Source organism: Ceratotherium simum, chromosome 16 (genome assembly GCF_057802395.1).
Source record: "Ceratotherium simum simum isolate JZ-2026a chromosome 16, ASM5780239v1, whole genome shotgun sequence".
Classification (NCBI taxonomy): Eukaryota; Metazoa; Chordata; class Mammalia; order Perissodactyla; family Rhinocerotidae; genus Ceratotherium; species Ceratotherium simum.
Genome location: NC_141915.1, coordinates 47585684 through 47600084, shown reverse-complemented (window position 1 = coordinate 47600084; position 14401 = coordinate 47585684). Strand labels below are relative to the sequence as shown.

Here is a 14401-nt window from a genome sequence, read left to right as displayed (position 1 = left end):
TTAAGGCATTATTATTATCCTCCTCTCCTTGTGCTACAGCTGGAAAAAGAGCCCGAGTAGGCAGGTAACCTGATCTCGCTCACCAGGTGAGTCCTGGATGGAGGTGGCAACTACGATACCAGGAGCAAAACACTCCTGGGGATTTGCTGGAATCCTCGGTGTGGGAACACCGTCTCTTCCCTCACCTCAGCGACGCTCAATTCCCTGAAGGCAGCGGACTCGGCTCTAACCTTGCCCGCCCCAGCCTCTCAGAGTGCCCTGCACGCAGTGGGCGTCTAAAGAATGCAGTCCGGGTTGCACGGACAAACGCTCTCCCTTAAGTGGGCTGGACACCAAGCCCCTCCTGGTGCCACAGAGCTCCGCGCCGCCACTTTGTTCCTTGGCCCGCTCCCTCCTAGACTCCTGCGTGGGACCCTCTGCCGCAGCCCACACCCGTCCTGCCCGCCGGAGCCCAAGCGGAGCCCGGGCCTCGCGCCCCCGCGCCCCGGGCACCCTGCGCGCTCCCGCCCAGGCCCCGCCCGCCGGCCCCGCCCCGCCCCGCAGGCCCCGCCTCCCGTCTCCTCCCCGCCCCCCGGAGCCGACGAGTGGCGGCGGCGGCGGCGGCCCCTGGACCCGGTTCGCTCAGACAAGAGGGCGGGTGGAGGAGGAAGCGGCCGAGCCCGGAGTCCTGCTGCGGCGCCGCCGAGCACCGCCCGCCTCAGCCGACCAGCCCCGTCGGCTCCTGGGTCTCGCGGAGCCGAGAGGAGGGGAAGGCGGAGGCGGCTGCGTGGAGGCGGCGCGGGCGCGGGCGGCGCGGCCGGCCGCGGCTGCCGCTTTGTTGTGCGGCCCGGGCCGAGGAAGGAGAAGTGGGAGGAGGGGGGAGCTCGGCGTCCCGCTCCCTCCGCGGCTCATGGCGACGACGCTCGGCACATCCGGGACCCTCCGGCCGTGGCGGCCGCGGCGCCGGCTGCTCGGGCCCCAGCCCCGGCAGCTGTGGTGACTCCGCCGCGCCTCGCCGTCGCCCCCGCCCCGCCCACCGGCCCCGGGCCCCGGGCCCCGCGCCGCCGCCGCCGCCCCCGCCGCCCCCGCCGCCGGGGACATGTCTAACCCCGGGGGCCGGAGGAACGGGCCCGTCAAGCTGCGCCTGACAGGTGAGGGGGGGCGGGCGGGCGGCGGGGGCCGGGCCGGGGCAGCCGCGGGGTGGGCGAGCCGGCGGGGGGTGTCGGTGGCCTTGGGAAGGGCCAGGGTCGCGATCAATGGTGAGTTGGGGGTCGGGGACGTGGGAAGGCCTAGTTCAGGGAGAGTAGTGGCAAAACCACTCTCCCTTGTTTGGAAATTCGTAAAAAAGCCCAGGGTGACTCTGGGGTCTTTTGTTGAGGGGAGGGATCCCCCGGTTGGAATTCCGGGCGGATATGAGGTCGAAAAGCCTTGGCCGGGGAGCACGACTCTGTCCCGGGGCCTCGGGGAGCAGCCCCTGGGCTCCTGCCCAGGTGGGATGGTCGAGGGGATGAGGAACTCCTGTGGCGGGGATTATTGAATCCGGTTGCCGACTGCGCGCAGTAAACACTCCTTAAAGATGGAGCGCTTAACGGGAGGGTGTGTGTGTGTGTTCCCTGGTTGTTAACTTGTTCGCCCACTTATGCCCGCGTGTAGAGCCTTCACTCTCTGCTGCCAGCCGCGGCAGCCGCCGCCACACACCTGAAACGCACGTCGTTGGGAGGGAAGGAGACTGAGGTTGACTTTTCCGGTGTGTCTGCCTGATCCGACGACTCGGGCTCTTGGTACACTCTGTGTTTTGGAAGTGTTTGATTGTAGGGTAACATGTTCTGGGTTGTTCCTTGTAGGCCGCAGAACTTGTGTCTCACTTCTAACTCTAGACCTGCTTTAAGAACACACTTTTTTTAGGTACATTTCTCAGTATGTGCTCATACAAACTTTCAAGCGAAATCGCTCTTTCCCCACTCTCCTCCCCTTCCCTTTTCTAAATGGAAAAGAATGTCTGGAGGGGTTGCTAGATAGAAGGCTTCTCTTGCAAAGTGTTTATGATTCCAAGTACGTTGAATCTTTAACATTATAGGTACATTTTGCTTACGCTGCCATTTTTGGTATTCTTACATGGTCGCATTACCCCATTTTAGGAAAAAATTATTTTTCCTTTGAGAAGTGTAATTGAAATCAGTGTAGTTATCCTAGTTTCACCATTCAGTGTTAGTAAATTATCCGTGTTGATATTCGGATGTGTGGTGAGAAAGATGGTTTTCATAAGAGGATCTGTGTGTGTGTGGGTGCGTGTGTAAGAATAAACTATAATTATGTTTGCCTATACTAGACTTTAAGATTTATATGGACTAATTTTGTAATTGAATGCTTGTGTGTCACATCCTGGTCCGCTGGCTGAACTTGGAGATAAAAACTTGCAGCGAAGTTGGTATTTGAGAATTTAGCTTGACTGTATGTTGGCTGCAATTTAAAAAATATATTACTTTCACGACAGTTTTACTTTCCCTAGGGAAAATGGTAAAGAATCATTAACTGAGTGGTTCTTAATGGAAAACCTGGATTGGGGGATGCCCGTCTCCCCTATTTCCCCCAGTTTCCTTATTTTCTTATAAATCAATGGAAACCTTTATAAGGGATCTTTGTTGCTTTAGAGTTTATCTACTGCTGTTCCTCTCTGGAGTCAGTCCTGTGTCAGTGATCCTGGAAAGAACCTGTGAGTCCAGGTGTGCAAAAAGCATCAGAAATAGGATGTTGGCCATGTACTTCCTTCTAGCCTATTCACATAATGAGAAAATGAAGGAAAAAACAGGGATTTTGATTTTCTGCAGATAAAATGAGTTTGAGATTTTTAATGTGACTCAATAGATCTTAACCTATTCACATAATGAGAAAATGAAGGAAAAAACAGGGATTTTGATTTTCTGCAGATAAAATGAGTTTGAGATTTTTAATGTGACTCAATAGATCTTAAAGTGTTTATCTGTAATTTTCTTACTGCATATGATACATTATAAAAATTCATGAGTAAAGTTAGAAAAGATTACACTTATTTTTAGGGGGGAGAGGAAACACGACTAAATTTATAGAGTGATTTTTAGATTTTTCTGAGGAATTTTAAGCACACTGTGTCCCCTTAATTGTAAAAACAGTTTGAGGTACTCTTAATTTCTTAAAACCATTGGGAATTTGTCTCTGACATATTTTAAGAGAAAACTATTTAAATATTAAAAACATTGCCCTCTCCCTTTTGGTTACATATGGTGGATTCTCTTCTGTTTTGCCAGGAAAACTAACATATATTTTTTCATTTTTGTTCATTTACAAATTAGATGGTATAGATTTTAACAAATAGATCTCAAGAGCTGGATTCAATTAGCAGCTTTTTAGGACATAAACATTAAAGGGTTAGATGGAAAAGATTGTTTTGACTGACTGGATAAATGACAGGGCTGTGTTTGATGTGTGTCCAGGAATTGGTCTGGAGCCGGTGCCCAACTTTTCAGTCCATCTTGAGAAGCCAAATAAAATATTTAACCTAGGCCTCATTTTGTTTTTTAAAAAAAAAAAAAAGCTGATTCTTTGTTAAGACCTTAAGAAATGTTTGGCATACCTTTAGACTAAGTGTTTAACAGTTCATTTAGATCCGGGTTCTATAATAGAGGAAAATCACTGAAAAAAAGGCAGATCCCACAGTGAATTTCTATTTGGTTTACAATACACTTGGGCTGTAAGATGCTTTAAAATATTGTTCTTTGCTTTATGTTAATACCGTACTAGTATTTTAAATTTATAGAGTGCTTTTGATTCCATGGTGCTTTATGAACTATCGTTACTCAATTATATCTTTAATGTAGAGGTGCCCCTTTACTGAAAGGTGTAAACAATTCTTGTGTGATGACACACGCACGCTCATACTCACACATACATGCAAAATCAAAGATAAGAAATATTTGAGCCCTGAGATCTCTGTCCACAAGGGATACTAGACTTTCCCACATACAGTATTATTCCTAAGACCGCAATCAACTAGTGAACTGTTTGGTATTTGTTGATGCTAAGAAGGCAGGGCTGATTTAATCCCAAACTTGAGATTCTTCAGGCCATTGATGGTTAAAATCTGATTTGGTCCATCAAACTACTTCTCTTGTTCTTTATGACACATTAACGTTTGATCATTAAAATGGGCTGTATGGTAAAGCTATCACTTTCAACTAGTATTTCTAGAGCAAATTGATTATAAAATCTAAAATTTTTGTACATTATACTTATGAATATCTGATATAGGCTTTTCTTACAATGGTTTGGATAGAAAATATTCTTTGTATTTGGTTATAATAAAAAAATTTTTTTATCATTATTGTTTTTGAAAACCAAAGGCTAGAAAAAGCAGTTTAGTATAATTTCTGATGTTTAAAATTCTTAGATATGGATAAATAACAGATTACTTCTCCAGAACATTTATTGCAGACCTTTTTGTAATTTAGATGTTTTTGTGTGCTGCTCCTGATGTTATTAATTTATAAAACCGTTGGCAGTAATGAGGTTAACCTTGTCTATAGCTAAAGGAAAATTAACTTTAAGTCTCACTTTAGATATGCTGTATCTTAGTATTGTTTTACTGCACCTTTTATTGATTCAAGGCTTTAAAAATTACAACTTGGTTCTCTCTCTCAGGTTTCCAAAGAGGAATGTGCCTTTACACCATAATGTCTTACTCTGGGGATGTTAGTGATTTGAATGTCCCCAATTCATTTTATTTTCTTGGTTTCTGAGAAGGAAGCCAGTGTGCCTTAGCTCCTTCCTTTTCTCTTAAATTATCTCTTCTAGTCTAACGTTCAGACAGGCAGTTGAACCTGCCTAGGTGCTTCATATAGTTTGGTTTTCATTGGTGAGTAAAGTGTGTGTGTGTGTATGTGTGTGTTTTAATCATGGATTCTACTTTTTTCCTGTTGGTTGAACTGTAACTATCCCGACATACTAACATGTCATTTATTTAGCATATTAGCATATAACTCAATTTTCAAGGTCAATGAAGAGTCACACTTTAGGCACACAAGTTTTTACTTTAGCCATTTTTGATGTCTTTTAAAGATTTTGAAGGCTTTTAAGGATGTCATATGTCCTTTCGAATAGACCATACTTAACAGAACTTAATGTTTTACTTATGATTCAGTATCATTATGAATATAAATTATTGTGCTATGTAATGTGTAGTACGAGGGTATCATCATGGTGTGTAGAGGGAACTTTTTGACTCTGGCTATATGGTGATATGTTGTTTAACCCTGTTGTTACTGCTTTTTCTCTCCTTGCCTCGTTTTCGTTTACTGTTACTTTCTCTAAGAATGCTGGACCCTTGAAATATACTGTTGTAATCAGCATTGTTATGTGTTTCCATATGACTGACGTGTATTGAATGGTTATTAAGTGCCAAACACTGTATTAGGTTTATGTCTATTTTTACTTTTTTTGTGTATGTGAGGAAGATCAGCCCTGAGCAAACATCCATGCCAATCCTCCTCTTTTTTTTTCCCTTTTTCTCCCCAAAGCCCCAGTAGACAGCTGTATGTCATAGCTGCACATCCTTCTTAGTTGCTGTATGTGGGACGCTGCCTCAGCATGGCCTGACAAGCAGTGCGTGGGTGCACACCTGGGATCCGAACCCGGGCCGCCAGTAACGGAGTGTGCGCACTTAACGGCTAAGCTATGGGGCCGGCCCCCTCTATTTTTACTTTTAATTCTCACAATAGCTCCAAAAGGTAGGAGAAACTTGGAGAGGTTAAGTACATGTCTGGGATGGCCCTAGGGGGCATAGTGGTTAAGTTCGGCACGCTCCACTTTGGCCCGGGTTTGCAGGTTCGGATCTTGGGTGCAGACCTACACCACTCTTCAGCCATGCTGTAGTGGCGACCCACATACAAAATAGAGGAAGATTGACACAGATATTAGCTTAGCGCTGGTCTTCCTCAGGCCAAAAAAAAGAGAAAGATTGGCAATGGACGTTAGCTCAGGCCGAATCTTCCTCAGCTAAATAAATAAATAAATAAATAAATAATAAATAAATAAATAAATAAAATAAAATAAAATAAAATAAAAAGGTACATGATGTCAGAACCCAAGTTGTCTATCTGGAAAGCTTATTTTTCTTTTTTTGCTGAGGAAGATTTGCCCTGAGCTAATATCTTTTGTCATTCTTTTTTTTTTTTTTTTTGCTTGAGGAAGATTAGCCCTGAGCTAACAACTGTGCCAGTCTTCCTCTGTTTTGTATGTGGGTCGCTGCCACAGCATGGCTGATGAGTGGTGTAGGTCTGCGCCCAGGATCCGAACCCGCAAACCTGGGCCGCCAAAGCAGAGTGCGCTGAACTTAACAACTACACCACAGGGCTGGCCCCCAAACTTATAAGATTTTGTGTGGAAAAATGAAATAAATACATTCCATTTATTTGGAATTGCCCTTGCCCCTTATGATCCTTACTCATCTTTTAAGGCTAACTCAAGGATTACCCTTATCCCTAGAACTTTCCTTGACCTGAGTTGACTTTTCCTCTGTGACTAAGAGGCTCTTCCTCTAGTGTCAGACCTAACTCACTGAAGGGCATTTGTTGTCTCCATGCTGTAAACTCCATGAGGGCAGAATCCTTGTTTCAGCATGGATTAAGAACTTTCTGGCATTTTATTGAATGAATGCTGGAAACGTAGAAGTAATTCTGTATAGTTCTTGGTGTGTTCTTTGTGGCTAATGTACTGGATGTGAGTGATGAGAGATGAGGCTATAGACAGGGACCAACCCATTTAGGACCATATTATATTTTGCCAAGAAGTTTGATTTTTTTTTTTTAAGGTGGTAGGAACCATTGAAAGATTTTAGGCTTTGGTGTAGTTGATGTTTAGAAACAATAATCTTTGGGCAATGGGGAGAATGAACTGGGATGAGAACTGTGAAGACTGATTTTAGGATTACCAGTTAAGAGGATGCTACAGCAACCATTGTTCACATTTTTTTTTGTTTTAACTTTTAATTTATTTGTTATTACAGATAATTGCTGTAAACATCTTGGTGTAGATAACTTTGATTTTTTTTTTTTTTTTTTTTAAGGATTATTTTCTTAGGCTATTTCCATAGAAAGAGTGCTATTGCATTAAAGGGTGAGGATCTTTTTAAGGTTCTTGATTAATTTTTCCTCAGGCTTCTTTCTAAAAGAATTGTGCCTATTTAGAGCAGTAATGGATAAATAAGTGTCCCTTTTTTTACTATTCTATTATATAAGCATTGGCTCTTGTTTTTTAAATTTCTTGCTAATTTCATGGCATATAGTATTTAAACATTTACTCATGAGGTTGAATATTTTCCTGTCTGTTTACCAATTATATTTCTCTTTGTTGACTTGTTTGGCCTTGTCCTAGTTTTCTGTTAGGGTCTTAGTGTTCTTCTTATTGATCAGCCTGAGAATTAAAAACATATTCTGTTGTCACATTTGCCACAGACATTTTCCTCAGTCTGTCTTTTAATTTTGACTATTTTTGGATGTGCAGAAATTTGCTATTTTAGGACTCGAATCTGTCCAACTTTTCTTTTGTTTTCTTTATTATTTCCATACTTAGGAAGGCCTCTTTCTTCAAGAGGCTTAGTAAATATTTAAGTACATTTTATTTTATTGTTTTTTTAAAGAAATGGTTTAGGAAGATGTTTCCCCCCAAATTGCTAAGTCATCTCATCATTATTTATTAACCACTTCTTTCTTTCTGCAGTGATGTGATATCTTTTTAGTTATGTTAAATTAGTTATAATAGAGTCAGATTATCTATCTCTTGTTCAGTGCCATACTCTTTTCATTATTGTAGCTTTATAATTTAGTTTAGTTCTCATTGTGTCAGAAAATTGTTTTCAATGTTTTTACTTATTTGCTCTTCCACATGAATATTAAACTTAAGTTTAAAAAGAAATTTCATTGGCTTTGTAATTAGAATTGCATTACTTTCGGAAAAGGAGGCATTTAAGTGTATTTAGTTTTCCCACCTAGGAGCACACTATGTTTTTATGTTTATTTAAGCTTCGTCAATATTGCTTAGGATAGTTTAGTAATTTTCTTCTATGTTTTAACGTATTTGCAGATAATTTATATTTGTGGCGTTTTTGTTGTATTTTCTAATCTTAGTTATTGCTTGTATTTAGGAATACAGTCACATGTATTTTTGCTAGATTAGAGCAATTTTGCTGGATGCTAAACCTATTAGTATTTCATTTAATGCTAGTTTTCTGGGTATCAGTATTGGGCATTTTTTTCAGTTGAATGTTAACATTTAAAATTTTTCTTTCCTGTTGGATTTTTCTACTAATGTATACTTAGTTGAACAAAGTGAGGAATTTTATGTTAGTGTTAGAATAACTTCTGAAGGCACTGATTACTTTTTTAAAAACTACATTTGGTATATTAAGAAGTATCAATATATATCTTAAGTTTGGCAGTTTGGTATGGTTTCTTACCAAAAATTGACAGCAGACATAAAACTTAAATTTCAAAATAAATCTTGATGATTCATTTTAGGTAGGAATTCCTACAGAGATGATTGCATAAAGGGCGTTTCATTTTTCTCAAAAAGTTGCCTTGTGCCCCTTCATAGCCAGTCTTCTTCTCCCATCCCCAGTACTTGGCAACCACTGGTTTACTTTCTGTCACTATGGTTTTGTCTTTTCTAGAATTTTATGTAAATGGAATCATACAGTATGTAGTCTTCTGGGTCAGGCTTTTTTCACTTAGCTAGTGCTTTTGAGACCATTCTTGTTTGTTCTTTTTTATTCCTGAGGAATATTGCATTGTACACGTATAGCCCATTCTGTTTATCCACTCACAAATATCCACAGACATATGTTGTTTCTAATTTTTGGCCATGATGAATACAACTGCTATGAACATTTGAGCACATGTCTCTTTGTGAACATTTTTTTTTTTTTTTGAGGAAGGTTGACCCTGCGCTAACATCTGTTGCCAATCTTCCTCTTTTTCTTTTTTCTCCCCAAAGTCCCAGTACATAGTTGTATATCATAGTTGTAGAGTTGTAGCTCTTCTATGTGGGCCGCCTCAACATGGCTTGATGAGTGGTGAGTAGGTCTTCGCCCAGGATTCGAACTGGCGAACCCCAGGCTGCCAAAGTGGAATGCACACACTTAACTGCCATGCCACCAGGCCAACCCCCCTGTGAACGTGTTTTTATTTCTCTTGGGTAAATGATTAGGATTGTTGGGTCATTTGGTAAATATATTTAACTTAAAAAAATCTGCTCAACTGTTTTTCAAAGTTGTACATTTTGCATTTCTGCCAGCAATGTGTGAGAGTTCCAGTTGCTCCCAATCCTAGCCAAAGCTACAACACTTTCTATTGTCAGTCTTTGATTTTAGCCATTCTAGTTGGTATGTAGAGATATTTCAGCATAGCTTTAGTTTTAAATCTCTTATTGACCTAAAATGTTAAGCATCTTTTCATGGACTTATCATCCGTGTATCTTTGGTGAATATCTGTTCAAATCTTTGACGCATAGTTTTTTTTTTTTTTTAATCATTTTATTTATTTATTTATTTTTCCCCAAAGCCCCAGTAGATAGTTGTATGTCATAGCCGCACATCCTTCTAGTTGCTGTATGTGGGACGCGGCCTCAGCATGGCCGGAGAAGTGGTGCGTCGGTGCATGCCCGGGATCTGAACCCGGGCCACCAGCAGCAGAGTGCGAGCACTTAACCGCTAAGCCATGGGGCCGGCCCTGACGCATAGTTTTAAAATTCGATTGTTATTATCGAGTTTTGAGAATTCTTTTTGTGTTCTGGATACAAGTCTTTTATCAGATACGTGTTTTGCCAGTATTTTCTCCTAATCTGTGGCTTTTTTCCCCTCAATAGTGTCTCAAAGAGCAGTTTTGAATTTTGATTAAGCCCCGTTCGTTAATTTTTTCTTTATGGTTCATGCTTTTTATGTCCTAAGAAATCTTTTCCTAATCTATAATTCTAAAGATTTTCTCTTATGTTTTCATTTAGCTCTATGATCCTTCTAAAGTTAATTTTTTAATATGATATGAAAGGTAAGGGTCAGGTTCTTTTTTTTCCTTCCCTATCTGGATATCTGAGTTACCTACCACTATTTGTTAAAATATTTTTGCTTCCACCATGGAATTGTCTTGACACCTTGGCTGAAAATCAGTTGACAATATACATGTACTTCTATTTCTGGACTCTATTCTGTTCCCTTTATCTATAATTCTACTCTTTATAAGTTTATTGTTTGTAATACACACTTTCTTAATTACTGTAGCTTTAATGTAAGTCTTCTGGTTTCAAACATTAATAAAAAGCTTTTCGTAAACATTTTGATAAGAACAGTTTAATAAGCATAATTGAGTTTAATTTAGGATCCTGTAATGATTTAGGGTCTTGTAATGCTTTACAGCCATTATTTCATTTATTCAGCTAACAAATATTTATCAATTTCTTTACATGTGCCAGACAGCAATAATTTTTATTATATAGTACCATGAATGGAGATATAAGAAATCAGAATAAACTAGATTGGGGTCTATAGTTTTCTTTTCAAAATTTCTATTATGGACCTTTAAAAAACTTATTTTTATCTCTTACTGATGAAAGTGGTTTGCAACAAGCATGACTTAACAAAGTTTGTGTATATATCAGCCATCAGCCCCCTCATCATTTTTGAAAAAAGGTGGGATAAAAAGAATAAACATATATAAAATGTGGCAATAGAAAAGAAAGGATATAATGTTTTGTTAAATGTGGATTGGATTATGGATATTTTTTACTTGTATTTTATATTATGAGTATATATATTTTTTCTCGACAAAAGAAGGAAGAAACTTAATTTTATTAAAATCTAAGCAGACATTTTCAATTTGACCACAGTGCATTCCTGAGAACTGTCATAAAACAGACATCCATAATATAGATCTTATTTACTGTGTGAAACGTAGTTGGTAATTTTGTGGGAGGCAGTTGAGATGTTGTGGAAGGAGTATAGAACTTGGAGGCAGAAAATTTGGGTTCAGATCCTAGTTGTGCCACTAATAAGCTTTGTGCCTGTAAGCAAATCACTGATTATTTGGGTGCCTGTGCTTTTAGTTAAAAATGCATGCTTGAAATAACAATGTTATTTATTTTAGGATTTTGCTGGACAAGAAATTAAATAACATGTGAAAAATACTGTTCAAGCTGTAAAGTATTACATTAATGTATTTTGTCATTTTTGACCGAAGATTATGTTTTAAATAAGTTAGTAATAACCAATTATATTCTGTGTTTTTAGGAACAAGTACAACGTTAATAATGATTAATATATAATTAAGAATGATTAATAATCATTAACAATAATTAATGATTAATAATCATTAATAATGATTTAAATGATATCATGTCTTGTAAAATCGGTATAAATGTCTTGTACACCTTGGGGTGCCAGTGTATCATAAAGAATTCATCTAGTTAAATTAGCTGTGTTATAATTTTTATCTTTAAATAATATACCATACATTTAGACAGTTAACTGTATTCTTCTCTCCGCTCCTCCTTTTTATTAAGAAGTAGAAGAGCTTTGGAGAATAGTTAGAATGGGTCAGGATTTTGGAGATAGGGAAACTGTTTGGATCCAAGTCTTTAATGACTTAATACATTTCCCTGTAGCTTGCTGGCACTTTCATAAATAGGCTGTAGTTGCACCTCTTGCCAGTAGATGGGGATATTTCTGCACAGGTAGATGTCAAGAGTGAGTGAAGACCTGTAGAACTGAAACCTGAAGTCTAAATGAGTGTACTTGAAATTAATGGAGTTGAAGAATAGAAACTATCAAAAGTGACACTGGCTTCTAATGAAAATCCATACCTTAGGATAAACTTTCTTATATAAACTATATGCTACATGTTATAGATGCAGATTCAAAAATTCTTTTTATTATGTTAGAATTGCATACATAAGTAGTTAATTAGTTCTGCTTTTTTGTGTGTGTGTGTGAGGAAGATCGGCCCTGAGCTAACATCTGCCAATCCTCCTCTTTTTGCTGAGGAAGACTGGCCGTGGGCTAACATCCATGCCCATCTTCCTCCACTTTATATGGGACGCCACCACAGCAAGGCTTGCCAAGCGGTGCGCCGGTGCACGCCCGGGATCTGAACCGGCGAACCCCGGGCCGACGCAGCAGAGCGCATACACTTAACCGCTTTTGCCACCAGGCCAGACCCTCTGCTTTGTTTTTTTGTATGATCTTATATCATCAGGCTTTAAATATAACTTTCTTCCTCCAGTGAGGAAGAAAATGTGATTGGTCGGATTATTCAGAATCATATGAATCTAATACTGTAAATAAGGTTGAAGGAGCTTTTTTTTTAAAAAATTGAAGTTTGGGAATTTTGTAAGGGAAGAAGGATGGAAAAATATCTTTTTTTAAATTTAAGTAAAGTAAAATGGCATTTTTTTCCCGCCTTTTTCTCCCCAAAGCCCCAGTAGATAGTTGTATGTCATAGTTGCATATCCTTCTAGTTGCTGTATGTGGGACGCCGCCTCAGCATGGCCGGACAAGTGGTGCGTCGGTGCGCGCCCGGGATCCAAACCCGGGCCGCCAGTAGCGGAGCACGCGCCCTTAACTGTTAAGCCACGGGGCCGGCCCCCTAAAATGGCATTTGATACATTCAAAATACCATGTCTAACAGAGTAACGAAATTGAAAAAAACCTTACATGGTCCTAAAGACCTCATTTGAAACAAATAATATGATCTCTCTTTGTGATGTCATTATTAAATTAACTGACATTTATACTTTAGTAATTTTGATAATGTTAAGTTATAAAGATATAGGACTGAAGTATTCATTTGTTACTATTTGACTTGATGGATAGAACTCTTTTACCATACTCTGCAAAATTTACTTCTTAGCAAAGTAAAGATGAGTCTGAGATTCACTGCAGATCTTTTTGTTTGTCATCTAAGAAAATTCACATACATAACTAGTCTGTCAATTTAGGAAGATAATTAATATTTCTTTCAGAGCTCTGCAGTTTTAAAGTGTCCTCATTTATTATCTAATTTAATTACTATTCAATCCTGACTTTATAGGTATTCTGAACAAGTAAAAGTGAAATGAGAACCCTTTGTCTGATGAAATTTTTTTCTTAAATCTTATAAAGAGAATAGTAATAGATTTTTTTTTGTTGTTTATTGCAGTAACATTGGTTTATAACATTGTATAAATTTCAGGTGTACATCATTGTACACCTATTTCTGCATAGATTACATCATCTTCACCACCCAAATACTAATTACAGCCCATTACCACACACATGTGCCGAATTATCCCTTTCACCCTCCTCCCTCCCCCCTTCCCCTCTGGTAACCACCAATCCAATCTCTGTCTCTAAGTGTTTGTTTATTGTTGTTATTATCTACTACTTAATGAAGGAAATCATTCGGTATTTGACCTTCTCCCTCTGACTTATTTCACTTTGCATAATAACCTCAATGTCCATCCATGTTGTCACAAATGGCTGGATTTCATCGTTTCTTATGGCTGAGTAGTATTCCATTGTGTATATATACACCACATCTTCTTTATCCATTCGTCCCTTGATGGGCACTTAGGTTGCTTCCAAGTCTTGGCTATTGTGAATAACGCTGCAATGAACACAGGGGTGCATGTATCTTTACGCATTGGTGTTTTCAAGTTCTTTGGATAAATACCCAGCAGTGGAATAGCTGGATCATATGGTAGTTCTATCCTTGATTTTTTGAGGAATCTCCATACTGTTTTCCATAGTGGCTGCACCAGTCTGCACTCCCACCAGCAGTGTATGAGAGTTCCCTTCTCTCCACATCCTCTCCAACACATGTTGTTTCCTGTCTTGTTAATTATAGCCATTCTGACGGGCGTGAGGTGATATCTCATTGTAGTTTTGATTTGCATTTCCCTGATAGTTAATGACTTTGAACATCTTTTCATGTGTCTGTTGGCCATCTGTATATCTTCTTTGGAGAAATGTCTGTTCAGGTCTTTTGCCCATTTTTGAATTGGGTTGTTAGTTTTTTTGTTGTTGAGATGCATGAGTTCTTTATATATTTTGGAGATTAAGCCCTTATCAGATGTATGGTTTGCAAATATCTTCTCCCAATTGTTAGGTTGTCTTTTCGTTTTGTTGATGGTCTCCTTTGCTATGTAGAAGCTTTTTAGTTTGATGTAGTCCCATTTGTCTATTTTTTCTATTGTTTCTCTTGCCCGGTCAGACATGGTGCTTGAAAATATGTTGCTAAGACCGATGTCGAAAAGCGTACTGCCTATGTTTTCTTCTAGAAGTTTCACAGTTTCAGGTCTTACATTCAAGTCTTTAATCCATTTGGAGTTAAGTTTTGTGTATGGTGTAAGGTAAGGGTCTACTTTCACT

The 14401-nt window shown here is 39.5% G+C and overlaps 1 protein-coding gene across 1 annotated transcript in view; it reads left to right on the top strand.

Annotated features, from left to right (window-relative positions):
* Positions 1–614: 614 nt before the first annotated feature.
* Positions 615–14401, top strand: part of SMURF2 (SMAD specific E3 ubiquitin protein ligase 2) — a 127246-nt gene continuing 113459 nt past the window's right edge. Inside the window, exon 1 of the mRNA XM_087441431.1 lies at positions 615–1130. Coding sequence (XP_087297557.1) covers positions 1079–1130 — 52 coding nt within the window. The 5' untranslated portion in view covers positions 615–1078. The remainder of the gene's footprint in view (positions 1131–14401) is intronic.